Source organism: Physeter macrocephalus, chromosome 20 (genome assembly GCF_002837175.3).
Source record: "Physeter macrocephalus isolate SW-GA chromosome 20, ASM283717v5, whole genome shotgun sequence".
NCBI classification, from domain to species: domain Eukaryota; kingdom Metazoa; phylum Chordata; class Mammalia; order Artiodactyla; family Physeteridae; genus Physeter; species Physeter macrocephalus.
In genome coordinates, this window is record NC_041233.1 from 50,004,010 (window position 1) to 50,024,214 (window position 20,205).

Here is a 20,205-nt window from a genome sequence, read left to right on the forward strand (position 1 = left end):
GGAATGGGAGGTGGGGTGGGAGGGAGGTCCAAGAGGGAAGGGATATATGTATACATATAGCTGATTCACTTCACTATACAGCAGAAACTAACACGACATTGTAAAGCAATTATACTCCAATTTTAAAAAAAAGCAAGTGTAGGCCATCTATAAAGGAGGCAGCTGCTACTCAACTCCAGGAAACTGTCACCATGAGGAAAGACCTTGCAACTTTTTGAGAAAAAAGGAAATCTAGATTTTTTATTTTTAATGTAGCCTGCTGACGGTCTGCTCTTGGAAATAAATTCTCTTTAAAAAAAAAAACAAAACAGAGAGAGAGAAAGAAACCCAAAAAAAGTATCAAAAAAATATATGCAGCCAGATACAGCCTGTAGGCCTATGGTTTACAACTTCTGATCAAGAGGCTGTTACCATATGATTAAATTTGTTTTTCATAATTGGGCCTTTCTAGGTTGGCCGTTTATTCCCCCTTAAGTTACACGGTGCAGAAGCCATTTTTGGCATTTTAGGCAAGAACTGAAACTACAACTTTGGTTCCTAGACCTGCTGCCTCACACCCCAAGGAGCTGAGCTCCCCCTCAGTCTGGGACTGATGCCCACTGCCCCCTCCCTACACCTTCCATGCAGCTCCAAGCTTTGCCCCTTCAGGCGGGAGCCAGATCTCAGGAGGTAGAAGCCACTCCAGCCCTTCCCACACCATCCCTTCCCCCATTTCAAAGACTCTCGAGAGGTGGTCCCCAAGGTAAACCTGACCCAGCAGAGAGTACACATGATGAGCAGTCAGCACAGATGGGGACAGTCAGGGGGACAGTCCCAGCAGCTCAAGTCACTGCCCCTGGACCCCAGCCCCAATGGTCACGAGGTGGAAATTCTCACTAATGAGACTGGGACCACGTGAATACCTTCAGGTGGATCCAATTCCTGGTCCAAACTAACCTTGCTCAGTTGTTCTTAAACAAAACAGGAGAATATCAGTTGATGGTTTCTTATTCAACTAACTGTGGCTTTGAGAAAGAAAACATGCTCCGATCTTATATCAAACGTTTTTATTTTTAAAGTGACAAGTTCACAGAGGCTAGCTATAGGAGAGTGAAATATTTAGAGCAGAAAAATTGTGGGTGCTAGCCAAACTTCAAACACCGTCATAGCAGAGTTATTCCACTAGTACGCTTCCAGCATGGCAGATCACGTGTTAAAATTAACTGCATTCTCAGAACACCTCAGTGGACGTGCACAATGACAGAAGCAAACATTCAGAGGCTCCTGTTCTGAAGATTTTACAGAATGGATTTATGCACGCTCCAAAACAAGTATATTACAACACACCCAAAACAATTCACATCCATTAAAAACAAATGTTGACTTTAAAGATATTGGTAGGAAGACTTAAAATAACAAGAAGAATATAGGCAAGAAACAGAAATGGCTACTTTTATGTGCAAGGTACTGGATTCTTAAATTGAGAATCAGTGTCAAGCCTCACTTCCAACATCACATCGAAAAAGTGTGGCAGAAAAATGAGTCACCTTCAATATGAAGGATGCGAGTAGTGTACACTGACAACAACACTCTTGAAGATACAACAGTTTTGCAGGAGGAATGCCAGCATACAGAGTGGGCCTTCTTATGAGGCCAAATGCTCACAGGTTATCCGATGACCCTTCACATACTCGGGTTAAGCAACTACAACATTCTGGTTTAATCAAGGCACCGGCAAAGAGCGATCCTTGACATGACATAAGAGTCCCTACGAGTTGTTGGCCAACGATGATGGCATGGGTTTTTTGGTCAGGCAGCATCTATACTAAGAACCCAAGCATGGTACCTTGATCACAAGCAAGGTCACTTATCCCATTAGGACTGCAAAGCCAGGTTTGCTTAAGCTCTCCCCAAATCATGATTTTTGTTAAGTCACGTTTGAACGGAAAGGCTTCGCGTACAATCTTGATTCCCCAGAATTATAATTCACTTTCCCCAGTACCACCCAACACTCCTAAAGTTTGTTTGGGTTTTTCTCCACAAGAATACATAGAATGGATGTTTTCCTCCCCTCTACAAATTACTTTCCTGGGAGAGAACTGTAAAACCAACTTAAAAACACAAAATAACCTTACATTTTCTCACCGACAGTTAGGTATCAGACCTCTCGCTCCTACTCTGACCTGAGTTGCAGAGCCCTTTGGGGATACTTTTCAGACATTCCTCATACCATTAACACAGCTTTCTGTCACCATCCACTGTCCTTCCTCAACCTTTTCTTGCCCAACGTGAAAGCCAGTGAATTGAGAGGGAAGGAGAAAAGGGCATTGACGATGTATTGCTTTTATAAAAATAGGGTTTCCAGGCTGTTACTTGATCCTCCACAGCAAAATGGGGCAGCATCATCCATATAGAACCCCACACTAAATTCTCAAGGGGCTATCTTTTTTGTAGCCAGGTCTCAAAAGTTCCAAGCTAAACCTACTGAAGGAAAGGAGCAATGCCTTCCTAATATTGAGCAACACAGACCTAGAATTACACGGGGAATAAGGTCGAGACCAGCCACTAGGTTGCTTCATTCATCGGTAAGAGGACAAGTTCTCCATCCTCCCCCAGCTCTGCCATTCTGGGAAGAGCCCGCTGGCCAGCCTCGGGCTGCCGAAGACTGTCGACTCCAGCTCGGCCTTCGGGGACGCCTGGTGGAAGGTGCAGTCCTGGGCTGCCCTCTGCGTCTGCACTCCATCGGGTTTCCACTGCGCGTGGACAATTCTGTAATTCTGACCCTCATTGTTGTCCCAGAAGACCCGCCCGTTAGCATGGTACGAGATGCAGAACTCAATCTTCTCCTTCGTTGGGATGACGGAGGGTAGGTCAATGGCAAACGAGAAGGTGTCACTCTCCGAGCCACCATACACGTTTTTCATGTAGACACAGTCCACATCCGTGTAGCTCTGCCAGGTATCAAAAGTGATCCGGATCTGAACCTTCTTCTCAAAGCTCATGTTTTTCACCTTCACAGTCCCCATCACCGTTCGCTCCTGCAAAGAGCAGTTCTCCAGGCAGACAGAGTTCTTCTGGAAGTGGTTCCGAAAACTTAAGTAATCAGCTGAAGGCTGAGGGAAATCTAAAATCAAGTTATTCTCCTCGTGGAGTTTTAAGCCTGAGGAGATATCATTCAGGTCCAAGAGGTCAAACTGGAGATCCCACACTGGCTCTTCCGGAAGGTCCGAGAAGACGTGGATGGCGGTGAGGGAGAGGCCCTTGGAGTCCGCAAACACCACCCGCTTCTTGGCTTGGTTGTGTGAAGGCTTCCAGTCGTTCTGTGTTTTGGCTTCCTGTTTTATGTTGAGACACGGCTTCAGAGGCTTTAATTTGTTCACAAAATTTCTTCGTTGGAAGTCATCATAAGGGCCCAGGAAGCTCTTCAGGGGTGGGGAATGAGCCAAGCAGAGCCTCATCGCCACATCCACGGGCATGACCGAACTTGTCAAAGGCCGTGGATCTAAAACCTGGATCATTCTGGAATACAAAAAGGAGAGGGGTTATCATCTGCACCTGGAATGCACTTCGCCTGGCCCCAAATACATCTGTACTATTTTTGTTGGCTAAGTTATAGCCAGCACAGTAAGTTTCAAGGAGGTGCTCTCACATGTAGTGAAGGAATACAGTATTAGGTGATGACAGCTGCATCTTATGTTTGGCTCTTCCCTTGCCCGGCTATAGGCCATGGGTTAAAACACTTGGGGGTCTCGGTTTCTCCATCTGAGACATAAAAGATTTGGATGGGATCATCTCTAATACAGCTCTGAAACCATTCGGTCTGTTCTGGGCCAGTGGTTCTCAAACCTGTCTGTTCACAATGGCCTAGGGAGTTGGTTTTCTTCCCTTTTCTTTAATGCCGAATCCTAGGACTTAGAGCCACTAATGCAGAACTTCTGCGAATGGGGACAAGGAGGTAAATATGTTCTTAAAGCTTCCCAGGTGATCTAATGACCAGATAGGTTCTGGAACCAAAGTTCTCCCTCAACAACTGCTTTGATGATTTTGCTATTGAATTGATTACACTTCTCTGGAATAGTAATCCACTTGAAAAGAAAAAAACAGCAAAAAAAATTCTCATGGAATGGTTTTGAGAGTGAGGGGCTAGAAAGAGTGAATCAGAGGATTATCTTTGCACTTTCATTATCATGCTCTTCCTCGTTTTACACAAATAACCCACTGAAGTGCAAGTCAGCAATTGGTGAACTTAAAAAGAAAAACCTTTACGTAATCTGTATTTCACAAAGAAAGACATCCATGTCAAGTCCACATTTAAGGGGAAAAAGCTGATGACCTGCAAACGGGGCTGTTTTCAACATATGTTATATATATGAACTTATAAATGTTGAAAAGTGTAATAGGAAGCACAACAAAAAGGTAACAACTATCTCTGGGTGACAAGTGATCTGTTTTTGCCTTTGTACTTTTTTGGTATTTTCTAATGTTTTGGCAATGGATATTTATAACCAGAAAGATAATAAAGCTATTTAAAATTTAAACATAACTCTGCTCTGCAGTACTAAATCAAGAAGTATCCATCAAGAAGGATATTTTTTCTGGCCTTTAGCCCTGAGTATATTGCCAAGCTTATGGACGTTTTTCCCCTCTCCTAGCCTTCAGATAAGAGGTGTGTGTATACTGTATGTGACATTTCTCAGTCTGGCTTTAGTAACTGTCTTCCCAGCAGCTCTAAGCACAAAGGCAAACGGTCATTATCATAAGATGGATAATAAAAGAACATTCAGATAAGTTACTTTATTAGACTTGGCATTTTTCTGGGAGACCTACAAACTTAGAACAAACAAATGAAAGAGAAAGCTATATTTGTGGGTCTAATAATAGTGAACAGGCAGGATTTTTAGAGAGGTCTTCTGCTAAGTTATGTCTAGAGGAGCTATTTAAGTAGTTTTGCAGGGGGCGGGGGTGTTTGGGAGGTTTGTTTTGTATTTTCATATTTTGCACTTATAGAAAGACAGTTTAAGGATACGGAGATTTCTCCGGAATTTTAAGTCCTGCCCCAGAGTTTAAAAATAATCATTTGCTCAAACTCTGAGACTGAGTTTTCTATGGCACACCGTCATAAGAAGAACGGAAGAGGACCAAGGAATGCGAACATCGTCCTGTAGTTATTCCCAAAGCTAACCTACTCAACCAGCAATCTCAGAGTGCTATTCCCACGAGTTAAGCGGCCCGAGTCCTTGAGACATTTGTGCAGGACCAAGAGATACGGTCGGAATCCATGAGGGAATCAGAACTCAAGCTGACTCACGTTAAGGCAGTTTCTGGTTTAAGATGCCGTTTACCAAAATCAGCTCTGCCTAAGAAGCACAGAGCAAATCTCCACACCTCCGAGGCCTCCCCGGTGCCAGATTCCAAGTCAGCAGCCAGTCAACCCGCCCTCCCCTAGGGTCTTCGTGTGCGGTGATGACAGAAGGAAAACGCAGCCCAACCTCCCTGCAGCTGCGCGCTCCCTGTGCTCCGGGGCGGGGAATCTAGAGGGAACCTACCTGGTGCAGCTCATTAGGCAGAGGGCGGCGGGACTCCGCTGCCTGCGCGAGTTCGCACCCGGCTCCCCGCAGCCCCGGCTTGGCTGCAGCTCTGGCGGACTGCGGGTGCAGCGCCCGAGAGGCCGCTTATCTGCTCGGGACCACGTGAGCCGACGTCTGGGACCAATCGCCGTGCCGCGAGCTCGACGGCGCGACCAACCAGCTCTCAGCTGGGGCTCGAGCCCTCGCCCGGGACGTGACGGCGGTAACGCAGGACTCGCGGGGCGCTAGGGGAGCTCGGAGACTCCCGGCCAGCTGGCCTGAGTCGCGTAACAGGAACCCCGGGCGAGGCGCGGTGGAGGCAGCACCGTAGCGCAAGTAGCGGGTGCAGGCCAGGAGGGAATGCAGCAAACCTGCCCCGGGCCGGGCGCCAGCACAGCGGGGCTGCGGGGAAGGAGATGCCTTTCGCTTCTGGAGGCTTCTGTATACAGTTAATCTGAGCGCAGAACGTTGTGGCTTTGTTCCAAATGTGTGTGTGTGGATACAGATATAAGTGATCTCGGTATAAATGATATAGATACACACAAATATATTTCAAACATATATATTTGAAATGTTTATCTTGTTCACTGCTTGGTGCTTCGGCTCATGTTCTCCCTTTCCTTGCCCTGAGCAAGCAGAAGTTGGCTGTATATTTGGGGGTTAGGGTGAACCCACAAATGCACCACACAGTAGACTGCTTCTCTAACTAATGTTGTTAATAAACCATGTTAGCCCTGTTATAAGACAGTGAGAAGGCATTCACTTAAAAGGCACTTTGTATTTCGATCTATTCTTCAGTTTTCCTCCCTGGAAGAGAAAACTAAAGCCAGAAATGAAATGGCCTTTTTTGCTTGTGTGGCAGGTCAGCCACAGAGCCAGTGGTCAACCCAAATCCCTCGACTCGGTTCTGACGTCCTCTGGCAGTGATGTGAAAACCAAAATGTTAAAATATCACACTGTAAGTTTCATGATTCTCCCGGGCCGGTTACTCTCGCTGAGGTTTTGGAATTTTGTTCAGGTTGGGGAGGTTTTAGACCATCAGTTACAACCATAAAATTAAATTTCTAAGTCTAGTATAAATTATTTTTATAAAACCCATGTCCTCTTTCTGCTCTCAACTTAGTTATCCAGTAGTCCATTAAAACGTACAAAATGTACAAAGATCCCTGTGTCTTTTAAATCACTGTCAAACAGTGGAATTGTTAAAATGGTGTGATTAAAGAAAAAGAAACTCACGCTGAATATCACTGGGGAAGGTACTTAACGCTTGGGCTTGATTTTTTTTAAAGGAAACCTCCAACTAAGGGCAGATCTTCTAGTCTCTCAGCCCAACCAAAACTAGCTAAAGGGGGCACAGTCTTTGGAGTTGACACTTTCAAATCTAGGCAAGTTCCAGCCTCAACTCCCTCACCTGTAAAATGGAGATAGTGAAGTTGTTCTTAGGAGTAAATGATATTGTGCAGATGAGAAAACTCAGCGTAGTTTCTCAGTATGTGTTCAACTATCCTATGTTGAGCTAAGGAGTGTATATTACCAATTAAAGTTATGGAGAAACATAAAATAAGAAGAATAAATTGTGATCCCATTTTAGGGGTAAGATGTGCACGCATAGAAAAGAGAATATGCTCAACCAAAATGTTAACAGTGCTTAATTTTGGACAGTGATATTATGAGTAATTAAAATTTTCTTTGTCATTTTGCTTCTCTGTATTTTTTACTTTTTCTGCAAAGAACATAGACTTTCTCTGTAACTGAGAAATCATCTTGAAATGACTTAAGACTTTCAGATTCAACTAACATGTATAGCCTACCTACTAGGTGCCAATAGCTGTGTTGGAAGCTTTGACATGCTTACGCCATCTACTCCCAGTCCTTTTGAGTTTGGGTTTCTTTCCATTCAAGCTACTTTCTCTTCTGCCGCCTGGTGCTGACTGATGCCATAAAAGCCACCTCTCCAAACTCCTTAAAATAGAAATCAGGGACACAGGGCTCTCTCCAAAGAAGAGTCGTCACTCAATGAACTTCTAAACTGCATGTTCCAGGCCTCCCACTTCTTTCTTCCCCCCCAGATTTATTGAGATGTAATTGACATATAACATTATGTAGGTTTAGAGTGTACAAGGTATTGATTTGATATATCGCAAAATGATGTTATGTTATATTACCACCATAACACTAGCTAAAGCCTCCATCAAGTCACATAATTACCGTTTCTTTTTTATGGTAAGAACATTTAAGATATATTCTCTTAGCAACTTTCAAGTGTATAATAATACAGTATTATTAACCATGTTGTACATTAGATCCCTAGAAGTTTATACTCTTTGACCATCTCCCCATTTTCCCCACACCCCCAACCCCTGGTAACCACCATTCTACTCTCTGTTTCTATGAGTTCAGCTTTTTTAGATTCCATATATATGTGAGATCATATGGGATTTGTTTTTCTCTGCCTGACTTATTTCACCTAGTGGAATCAGGGCCCTCATTTCTATGTTCTTCCTGGCTTCTACTGCCCTTCATCATGGGATGAGAGGGACTGAAATGGAATCAGCGTTCTTAGCGTTCTTAGTCACAAGTTGCCCCAGTGAAGACACAGTGGATTAGGAATTGTGAGGAGTTTTCTTATTATTTGCAGGTTTTCTCCAACTGTGGTTTAACAGCATCCAAACATTGCTTTGTCCTACCCATCTTAATAATAAATCTACTGATGAGAGCTTCTTGATCTGTGCAGTGTTTCTAGCCATGCCAGTGGTTGCAAGGACTCATAAGCCAGGGCCCCTTGACCTTGAGAATGCTACAATCTTTACTATAGAAAACCAAATTTAAACTCATGAAATACCCAGGGAACATTTTAAGGTGCTACTAAGCAAGGGGCTGATGATGTGTGGCTTATACAAATGGGTCTCTTCCAGCATCTGTCCAACACATTACCAGACATGCCCTTGTGGGAAAAACACCCTGGGGGCAGGGAGTCCCAGGTTGTCAACTCATTTTCTCCAACCTAGCCCTTTTTTTCAGTGCTCAATCAAGAAAGTGCTTGAATATTCAGCTCTAGAGTTATTAATATTAAAATGTCAGTACTCAGTAGTAACAGGATGAACCTTATAACTGATCTTTAAGCCCTGCCCTGTAGAAATAGTGAGGTGGAGAACTGCTCGTTCTGATGAAAAGAACTGAGGTTTCTATTTCTGAAATAAAGAAAGGAGCCAGTTCACATGTCTCCAGGAATAGTAAACTCTCTCTTACACTAATTCCTTCTGCCTTCTTTAGCCACATTGGATGGGAACACCAATATTAGATGAAGGAGTGTAATTTTTAAAAAAAAAAACAAAGACACATAAGCTTACTTTGGGTCAGGTGCTGTTTTAAGCACTTTACAAATAAATATTAACTCATGTAATATTTATAAGAATCCAAGTAGGTCGAAACCATGATGTTTATCCACATTTCAAGATGAGGAAACTGAGGAGGTCTGGGAGTTTAAGTAACTTGTCCAAGATCATGTAGCTAGTAGATGGCAAGATCAGGTTTCAAAACCCTCTAGAGTCCATGCTCCAAGTGTATGAGTTGCTCTGAAAAGAACAAGCACCACACTGGTACCCACCAAGACCAAAAAGATGGTCTGTAGAAGGCCAAGGAGCTTCAGAAAGGGGAGGGCTCCCTGAGGAATACATAAGGAAGCTTTAAGGAGGAAGTGAGACTTGGGTATTGGCAGGAATTTACCTATGGCGGAGTATCATCTTTAGGGCATTTAGATGATAAGAATCCAGCTGTATGGCTCAACCAAGGAGAGAGAAAATGAGATCACAATTGAAATGATACCAGCAGCCCACCATTCTATTCAAAGAACATATTCCCAGAGGATAAGAGAAGGAATTAAAAGTGTTGCTGAGTAGACTATACTATTGGCCATTCTGGTTGCACTGAAAGAATTTTCAGTATCATTTTCACTGCCTGGATTTTTTTAGTTTAAAAAAATCTCTACTTTTAAAACATCCCTGTAAGAGAACAATCTGGGTGCAGTCGTGAATGCACAGTTGTTGCTGCCAAGAGTAAGTAGTTAAAGAAAGTGCAAGACACTACCTGAGACATGTAGAGTATCTCAGGTGAGGTGAAGAGGAAGGAGAGGGGAGGGGGAACAAAAAAGGGTGATACACTTAACCTCTCTAATAATCTATTGGGAAGATGGACACAGAGGTTAAAGGACCAGTAACCATACCAGGTTGGCTGAGTGGCAAATGGGTCGTGTGAACATAATGCACCTTTGCTATATGTGCTTCAGGACGTTAGAGAAAGGAGAGCCCTCCAGGGGCCAGGATGGCCAACGAGGACCAGGATATGCAGGGTAACAGCAAGGAGAGCGGTTTGCTAGAGGTGAGGATTCAGGCTGGGGGAATAGCAGGGAAGGATCAAAGGAGAGAGACCCTTTAAGTTTATGTATTTTTTTAATTCCCTGTACTATCTTGATCAAAATTAGAGATCTGAGTGATACAAAAGGAATTAGCAAAGAATTAAATAATAATCTGACTGGAGGGGTGAAACCATTCTCTAACATTGCTAGTTACATCTTCAAGTTTCTGCAGTTTCTCCATATTCATGGGCACTGTAATTTTTGTGACTTGGAGAGTTTTCTTTTTAACTCGGGGCTATGGGAAAGAGAAAAAGTATTGGGATCATCAGTGAATCCAGTCAGTAAGAGAGAAATGACACAACGAACACCCTAAAATCCTGTCCTTCTCCATCTCCAGTTCCTCCTCCCTGGAGAAGACCCTTCCTGGGCATGGCTGACTGGGTCTGTCATGCCGGGTGGGTCCGATGCTCTGTGCTTGTTCTCATGACTCTGTCTGGGCCAAGATACCCTCCTTTAGCTTCAGTCCCATATTTTGCTAAATCTTAGCATTCTGAATCACTGTGAATTTGCATTCTGATTCTTTGTTGCAAACTTAAAGCCTGTGAGATGCAGGTACTCTCTAACTCTACTCACCAGGCTGATTTGTCTAAAGACAGGTTTTCTTGGTTTTGTTTTGTTTTTTGTGGTGTGCGGGCCTTCCCCTGCCGTGGCCTCTCCCGTTGCGGAGCACAGGCTCCGGACGCGCAGGCTCAGCGGCCATGGCTCACGGGCCCAGCCGCTCCGCGGCATGCGGGATCCTCCCACACCGGGGCGCGAACCCGGTTCCCCTGCATCGGCAGGCGGACGCGCAACCACTGCGCCACCAGGGAAGCCCAAGACAGGTATTTTTCTGCTGTGTAAGCTGGCTTTTGGACTCCACCGCCAACTGTGGCTGTTAGAGGAGTTTTGCAGAAGGAATCCAAACTGAATACAGATCCCTCATTTATAAGGTACCACACTTCCTTTCTTACGTGACAAAATTAAACTTCTCTACCCATCCACTCCCCACGCACACACACAAACACATCACATCACCCCACCCCCAGCTCTGGACATAACTATTCATAACTGCTTGTTCCAATAGATGTTTAAAACTCTTCAGACCCCTCTTTCAAGCTATGCTATAGTATCTCCCTGAACCATGGAGAGAAAAAGCAAATTCGGTCTAAGACACGGATGGCTTTGTGTCTATCAGAGAACTCTTTCTGTTTACTTGCTACATGCCCTCTCTGACTTGGTGGAAAGTTCCAACTGGGGGAAGTTGGGGAAGGTGAATAATTTTCCACATCCTACTGAGACAACTCATTTCACTAGGGCTTTAATATTTGTCTGAAGTATAATAAATCCTCTAGACCACTAACCACAGCTTTAAAAACTCATTTCCAAGCCAACTTTCTCCAATCCTTGTTTTATTCTCTATTAGTAAGGTACTAATATTTTTTAAATGAACAACAGTGAAACTTTTGAGTCACTCAGTAAAATCGGCAATTATTTGAGATCACCAATAGGAGGACAAAACACTTAAAAATTCCCTCATTTCTCCTGTCAAAAAACCACCTCCTGCAGTCGAAAATAATAATGTTGGGCAAAAAAAGCATTAGGTCTTGCTTTCCTGCGTACAGAACTGAGCTCTGGTTGTCACAGAGTTTTTGGAGCCCAGACAATTAGTGATTAAAAGGGAAGTTTTTTCTTTCAGAAGAAGTGACAGGAAAAAAGAAAATTAAGATTATTAAGAACAAACTACATATTCAATACTCTTTTAGGTCATTTCATATATTTTATGATATAATCACTGGCTACAGTATTGATACAATATAATGCTTTTTTTTTTAAGAATAAGCACTTTATTTATTTATTTATTTATTTATTTATTTATTTATTTATTTATTTGGCCATGCCACACAGCTTGCAGGATCTTAGTTCCCTGACCAGGGATCAAACCCGTGTCCCCTGCACAGAGTCCTAACCACTGGACCTCCAGGGAATTCTCTATAATGCATCCATGCCACTCTCTCACTTCGTCCCAGCTTACCCTTCCCCCTCCCCATATCCTCAAGGCCATGCTCTAGTAGGTCGGTGTTTTATTCCCGTCCTACCGCTAGGCTCTTCATGACAGTTTTTTTTTCTTAGATTCCATATATATGTGTTAGCATACGGTATTTGTTTTTCTCCTTCTGACTTACTTCACTCTGTATGACAGACTCCAGGTCCATCCACCTCACTACAAATAACTCAATTTCATTTCTTTTTATGGCTGAGTAATATTCCATTGTATATATGTGCCACATCTTCTTTATCTATTCATCTGTTGATGGACACTTAGGTTGCTTCCATGTCCTGGCTATTGTAAACAGAGCTGCAGTGGACATTGTGGTACATGACTCTTTTTGAATTATGGTTTTCTCAGGGTATATACCCAGTAGTGGGATTGCTGGGTCGTATGGTAGTTCTATTTGTAGTTTTTTAAGGAACCTCCATACTGGGCATCTTTTAAATTAAGTGCTATTAAAGAGAAAAACAGAGGACTATGGCTTAAAATAGGACAAAAGATGATTGCTTCCGTCCTGCCCCACCCCCATATCCAAAGTTTTGACACTATTTATGGAATTAGTCTTCTCTATGGTTGATTTTGGAAGAGGTTCTTATTTTGCAAACTACACACGGAAATGCAAGATTTGATTGGTAAAGATCACAGGGGCAGCATTTGAGCAGTAACATTTTGCATGTGAGTAATCCTTTCAACTTTTTAAATGCCTTCACATCCTTTATTTCATTTAATCTTCATTAAAACCCTGTGAAGCCAATCTTATTATTATTCCATCTAACAGATGGGGAAACTGAGACTCAGGAAGACTGAATGACTACAGTAGGGTTCGCAGCTGTCAAGTGATGGAGTCAGGCTTCAGTGCCAAGATCTAACCTTATCTGAGTCTTGAGGACATGGGGAGGGGGAAGGGTAAGCTGGGACAACATGAGAGAGTGGCATGGACATATGTCCACTACCAAATGTAAAACAGATAGTTCTTGGGAAGCAGCCGCATAGCACAGGGAGATCAGCTTGGTGCTTTGTGACCACCTAGAGGGGTGGGATAGAGAAGGTGGGAGGGAGATGCAAGAGGGAGGGGATATACGTATAGCTGATTCACTTTGTTAAAAAGCAAAAACTAACACACCATTGTAAAGCAATTATACTCCAATAAAGATGTTTAAATAAATAAATAAATAATGTTGCAATGAACATAGGGGTGTATATATCTTTTTGAATTCGTGTTTTTGTTTTCTTTGGAAAAACACCCAGAAGTGGAATTGCTGGATTGTATGATATGATAGTTCTATTTTTAATTTTTCAAGGAACCTCTATACTGTTTTCCATACTGGCTGCACTAATTTATATTCCACCAACAGTGCACAAGTGTTCTCTTTTCTCCACATTCTCACCAACACCTAATCACTTAAGTGATTATCTTTTCTTCTGCAATGTTAACCTGTTGTTAATCCATCTAGTGAATTTTTCATTTCAGATGTCATAGTTTTCATCTCTAGAAGTTCCATTTGTTGGGGTTTGGTTTGTTTGGTTTTTTTCTTTGTATCTTCAATTTCTCTCCTCACTGTCTTCATGTTTTCCTTTAAATACTTGAACATAATTATAGTAGCTGTTTTAACATCCTAGTCTGCTGATTTTATCATCCCTATCATTTCTGGGTCTATTTCTATTGACCTTTTTTTTTTTCCTGGTTACAGGTCACAGTTTCCTTCTTCTTGGCATGCCTAGTGGTGTTTTATTGGATGCTGAATGCTATAATTTTAAGTTTCAAGTGACTAGATTTCACTGCCGTCTTTTAAAGAGTGTCAGACTTTGTTCTGGTAAGCAGGATATCATGTTCTAAAGTCATACAGTTTGTAGGCTTCTGTGAATTGTCTTATCACTCTACATAGCACTTTTGAAATTCATCCATATTGTTGCATGTATCAGTAGTTTGGTTTTTCTTATTACAGAATAGTATTCCACTGTATGGGTGTACCACAATCTGTTTATCCATTCACCAGTGGATGGACTTTTAGACTTTTTATTTCCAGTTTTGTGCTATTACAAATAAATATGCTATAAAAATTTAGGTATAAGCCTTTGTGTGGACAAATGCTTTCAGTCCCTTGAGTAAATTTCTAAGTGTGAAATTGCTGAATCATCTGATAAATGTATGTTTAAGTCTATAAAACTGCCAAACTGTTTTCCAAAGTTGCTCTACTATTTTTTATTCCCACCAGGAAGATTTGAGAGCTCCAGCTGCTCCACATCTTTGCCAGAATTTGTATCATCAGTGTGTTCTTTGACTTCTTATTATTGAGCTGCAAGAGTTATTTATATATTCTGGATACAGCTACTTTATTAGATATATTGTTTGCAAATATTCTTCCTCCCAGTGTGCACCTTGCTTTTTATTTTCTTAATGTTGTCTTTCAAAGGGCAGAAGTTTTTTATTTTGACAAAACCCATTTTATCAATTTTTTCCTTTTTTGGTTCATGTTTTTTATGTCCTATTTAAGAAATCTTTACTTAACCCAAGATTATAAAGATTTCCTCCTATGTTTCTATGTTTTCTTCCAGAAGTTTTGTAGCTTTAGCTCTTAGATTTTTGTGTCTATATCCATTTCAGTTTGATATCTTTGTAGATGTGAGGTGAGAGTCAAGTTGTCGTTATTCTTGTTACTCTTTTGTTTTTGTTTTCACATACAGACTTCCAATTGCTCCAACCCCATTTATTTGAAAAGCAATCTTTCTGGGCTTCCCTGGTGGCACAGTGGTTGAGAGTCCGCCTGCCAATGCAGGGGCCACGGGTTCGTGCCCTAGTCCGGGAGGATCCCACATGTTGTGGAGCGGCTGGGCCCGTGAGCCATGGCCGCTGAGCTTGCGCGTCTGGAGCCTGTGCTCCGCAACGGGAGAGGCCACGGCAGTGAGAGGCCCGTGTACTGCAACAACAACAAAAAAGCTATCTTTCTCCATTGAATTTCCTTTGCACCTTTATCAAAATTCAGTTGATCATTTGGGTCTATTTCCGGAGTTTCTATCCTGTTCCATTATTCAATAAGACTATTCTCCTTCCATTATCACACTTTCTTGATTATTATGACTTTATGTTAAGTCTGAAATCAGGTAGTGTGAGTCATCAACTTTGTTCTTATCTTTCAAATGTATGTGCTAAAGTTTTATTTAAATTTTTTCATGTATATTCATAAATTGAACCACAGAGCATTCTGTGCTACATTTTGCAGATTTTAGTATTAAAGTTATGTTTGTTTCATAATATTAATTGAGGAACTTTCCATACTTATCTAGGGTCTGAAATAATTTGATTAACATACAAATTAACTCTTCTTTGAAGCTCAGAGGAATTCAGTTATAAAACAATTAAGTAGGTGTTTTTTTTCTTAAAGGGAAAGTTTAACAATCTTTTCCACCTCTCCTATTATTTTTGGTTTTCTATCTCTTCTTGCACCAATTTTTCTCATTTATATTTTGCCAGAAAATTATTCATATTGTTACATGTCCAAGATCAGACAGCTAATTATAGCAGAGCCAGGATTTGAACCTAAGATGTCAGGCTCCAGAGTCCCTGCATCAACCACTAGATATCAGGAAATACTGATACATAGTGAACTTTAAATTCAGGAAATAATTTGATAAAGTCTTTCATGATATCCTGGTGAACAAGATGAAGAAACCTGAGCTACAAAACCTGCTGACCAACATTACCCAAAGAGAGTCCGTCATTAGCTCTCTTCTTTAAACCCATCAAGAAAGAAAATAATAAAGCGTTTAACATAGAGATCCAAAGACATGGATGAGAACATAAAATGTAATTCCTGAACTTGCAAATGATGCAAAAGTACATCTGATAGCTTAATGGAAAAGCAGAATTCAAGGGACTTCCCTGGTGGTCCAGTGGTTAAGAATCTGCCTTCCAATGCAGGGGACGCAGGTTCAATCCCTGGTCAGAGAACTAAGATCCCACATGCCGCAGGGCAACTAAGCCTGCACGCTGCAACGTCTGAGCCCGTGCCACAACTAGAGAGAAGCCCATGTGCCACAACAAAGATTCCGCATGCTGCAACTAAGACCCAACACAGCCAAAAATAAAAATAAATAAATTAAGTTAATATTTTTTTAAAAAACTCAGAAAATCTTCCCCACTGCAACCTAGTCAATCAAACAAGTGTCAACTGAACAGACTGTAAGCCCCACAAGAGCAAAGGCCAAATGTGTTTTATTCATCCATGTAAACAGAGCTCCCAGCAGAATTGTAGCTGCTTAGTAAATATTTTTTAACATTTATTGGAAGAAAAATATATACATTACTGATCTTCAACAACTGCACAAGTTTAGACTGAAGAGGACATGATTAAACATTGAGACAAGTGGAAAATACAAGTTTTGGTTTGTCACGAGTTCAGTATAAATCAATAGTGTGATGGTGCAGATTTGGCATCAGAAAACTTAAGACTAGATCTTAAGGTAGGGTAAGTCACTTAAACTCACAGCAAAATAAAGCTAATAATACTCTAAAAGATTGTTTTGAGGGTAAGATCATTCACACAAAATTTTTTTTGCAAACTACAAATGTCCATTATTAAGTATGTATTATTGTTATTAGATTATAAATCCCAACATTAAGCTAAGAAGCACTTTGAGCTGATCTGTAATTTCTCAGTTTTGGGGGGGTTGAAGATTAAGAGAGGGTAGATATGAAGTCCCTAGCAAGATGTCTGAAGCATATTAAACATTTAATACATCTTAGCATAAATGGATTATCCTTTCATATACAGGAGACTGTATATATAAGTATATATGTAATCATTTATACACATATATTTACATATATGGATGGATATATATCAAAATGTGAAGAGGTTTCCCTAGTTATCCCCCAGTCACTATTCTGGATACTGGAGAGACAATGAAGAATTAGATGAGCAAAATACTGCCCTCAATTTTTTTGTGATTTACTTCTTTCCATCTTCTCTCCCATGTACAAGAATCACTTTTTAATTACAGAAGAAAAACCAAACTATAAAGACAATAAAAATATAATGGTTGCCAGGGATAGGGGGAGAAGGAGGAGGGGGATGAGTTGCTGGAGCACAGAGGATTTTTAGGGCAGTGAATTATATTATCATTTGGCAAAACCTATAGAATGTACAACACAAAGAGTGAACCTTAATGTAACCTGTGGATTTTAGTTACTAATAATACATCAATATTGGTTCATCAATTTTTACAAATGTACAACATCAATGCAAGATGTTAACAATAAAGAAAACTGAGAAGGGGAGGATATGGGAACACCATACTTTCTGCACAATTTTTCTGTAAACCTAAAACTGCCCCCCAAAATAAAGTCTATTAGTTAAAAACAAAAAATCTCTAAAAAAGAGAAGAAAAGAAAAAGAAAAACTAATGAAAGCTCTGGTTTGCTTAAGTGAACACTTTCCAAATACTAAATTGCAATTGCATTACTATTCCTGGCAGCAAACAACTAATGGCCTTTTGTCCTTTTATGGCAAGAAATCTTCAGCTGCATCTCCCTTTCGGCCCCAAGTCTACTGAACAATAGCAATAAAATGCCTGGTCAGGTATAGAAAAACCTCCTTGTTACCAATTTTTTAAATTATATGTGCTTTTATATTTGCTGATTACAAGCAGTTAGTGGTTGCTTGGCAACGAAGTTTGTGGCTGTCTTCCAGGTAGAGGTGAGTTGTCTAAATAAAGCACCTCATTGTCTTCAGTGCTGGGTTTCCAAAGCCACCCCAGCATAACCACAGTTATGGAATTCTTCTTGGATTGAGTGACATTCACATCTGTCTCAGCTCTTTTCCTATTCATTCATTCAACACATATTTAATGAGTATCTACGGTGCGGGTCACCATGCTAGGTTCTGGAGGTAGGGTGGAGAATAAAGTGGACAATGTCCCTGTCCTCAAGGAGCTTGCATTCTAGTGGGGAGGAGGAAGGACAAGCAGTTAAATATAATTTTTCAGGGAATTCCCTGGTGATCCAGTGGTTAGGACTTGGCGCTCTCACTGTGAAGGGCCCAGGTTCGATTCCTGGTCAGGGAACTAAAATCCCACAAGCCACACCGCAAGGGCCAAAAAAAAATTTTTTTCAATTATAACACTTAGGCAAAGCTGAAGATGAGTGCTATGAAGAAAAGTGAAGTAGAATAAGGAGATTTAAAGAATTTGGAAGAAAGTTTCTCTTTGTTCATTTTATAAGTGGTTAGTGAAGGCCTCTCTGAGGAGGTGATGGTTGAAGACAGCTGAATGAAATGGGGAGGGGGAAGAGCATGCCATAGACAGAGCATTCTCTTAGGGAGAATATCAGAATACCATAGAACTTGGCCCGACAAGAAAGAAATCATTATACATTTAATTTTCAGGATTGAGCTGCAGATCGTTTGATACTTTTCAGACACATTTGTCTGATGATTAATTTTATTTATTTATTTTGAACTAGAAATAAATTGACATATTTTATTAATAGAGGAGCCCTGTCCTTTCAGGCATGATTGTTTACTGATAATAATGAGCCAGTAATTAAAATTTCGACTGGAAGTAAATTGGCCTTAAGAGAAAAATCAGCCAGCTACCACTCAATTTTCCCCTCTTCTACTAAGTTTTTGACAGGGAAATTAAGGCTTAAGTTACACTAGTCTGATCTTTTTCCCTCTTTGAAGATGAGAAACTTTCATTTTAAAGAGTGTAGGGGCTATTTTCTATTCAAAGCTAAACCTTGTTAACATTTTGGTGTTCATTATTCTGAGGGTTTTTTTTTCCTGTACATAGTGTAGAAATTTTTTTTAACTTAAAATATTAGGATTATCATATACATTTTTCACATGTCTTTCTTACTTACTAATATATGGTACTCATGATTCCTTTTCATTAAATATTCTTCTAAAACATCATTTTTAATAATATAAATATTTGAGGATCTATTATCTCCCATTCTCACCTACATTGGCTTTTATCTTTTCATTTAACCCTTTGCTAATTTGGAGGATGAAAAAATATTTGCATTTTTACACTTTACTAGTGAAGCTGAACTTTTTCATGTTAATTAATCCTTTTCCTATTATTTTTTCTTCTATCTTTTCTACCAAAGTACTTCATTGATTTATAAAAGCTTTTTATATATTAGGGTTATTAACACTTTTGTCATATGTTACAAATATATTTCCCAAAATATATATTTGCTCCAGATTTTTAATTTTGTTAATAAAATTTTTACCCACAAAAGTTTGATATACAACTTTTTGCATTTTTATCTACTGTTTTTTTCTCTACCATGATTCCTTAAAAAAAGGCCTGGGGAGATTGTGAGGAAAAAAAAAAAACAACCCTAACTTGACTGGAGAGGCCTGAGGAAGGGAAGGGAAAAAAGTATTAAGTCAAGTGTTTCAGGAAGGAGTAGACAGACCTGGTCTTAATTCCATCTCAGTATAACTGGACAAGTGTAAATCTCTCAGAACCAGTTTCCTCTTCTGCAGATTGAGGAGAATAATCCTTTTCCGGCAAAGTTGCTGTGACGACTAGATTTTTAAAATTTAAAGTACCTCCCTTGAGAGATAGTGGGTACCCAATAAGTTGTAACTATTACTAAAAGGGAAGGTGTCCCAAACTGGTGCTTCTCAAATGTTAATGTCCCTATGAATCACAGGGCATCTTGTTGAATGCGGATTCTGATTCAGTACACCTGAGGCAGAGCGTGAGGGTCTGCATTTGTAACAAGTTCCCAGATGATGCTGAAGCTGGTTGAAGGTTCTAGAGTCTTCCAACAATGGGAATCCCTGATGGGGAATATTTAAGAACCAATTTAACAACTGATGTCTATTTTCAAAAGAATTGTGACTCTTAGAATTACACAGAATTTGCAAGATAGAAGAGAAAGCTATCCCTGAGAGGATGAAACTGGAATCTAAACTTATCCCAACCAGGTCAATGTTTCACCAGATGAAATTTAATTACAGTCCCTGTTGCTGTCCAGGGAAGCCAAGCCTCAGAAGGATAGAAAAGTGTGCATGAAGAATAAAGTAAAAGATTGAATGGTCAAATTCTCTCAGTCACCTCCTTCTCAAAGGCCCACCCAAAACATCCATCAAAAGGAAATAACAGGGCTTCCCTGGTGGCGCAGTGGTTGAGAGTCTGCCTGCCGACGCAGGGGACACGGGTTCGTGCCCCGGTCCGGGAAGATCCCACATGCCGCGGAGCGG

The 20,205-nt window shown here is 40.8% G+C and overlaps 1 protein-coding gene and 1 pseudogene across 1 annotated transcript; one reads left to right on the forward strand and one right to left on the reverse strand.

Annotated features, from left to right (window-relative positions):
* Positions 1-1,031: 1,031 nt before the first annotated feature.
* Positions 1,032-5,621, reverse strand: PPP1R3C (protein phosphatase 1 regulatory subunit 3C). The gene is made up of 2 exons (XM_007109791.2): positions 5,526-5,621; positions 1,032-3,498 (listed from the first exon to the last, which is right to left on the reverse strand). The coding sequence occupies exons 1-2, from the start codon at positions 5,537-5,539 to the stop codon at positions 2,559-2,561; spliced, it is 954 nt and encodes a 317-aa protein (XP_007109853.1). The 5' UTR covers positions 5,540-5,621; the 3' UTR covers positions 1,032-2,558.
* A 4,245-nt stretch (positions 5,622-9,866) lies between these two features.
* Positions 9,867-20,205, forward strand: part of LOC112064205 (developmental pluripotency-associated protein 4-like) — a 37,427-nt pseudogene continuing 27,088 nt past the window's right edge.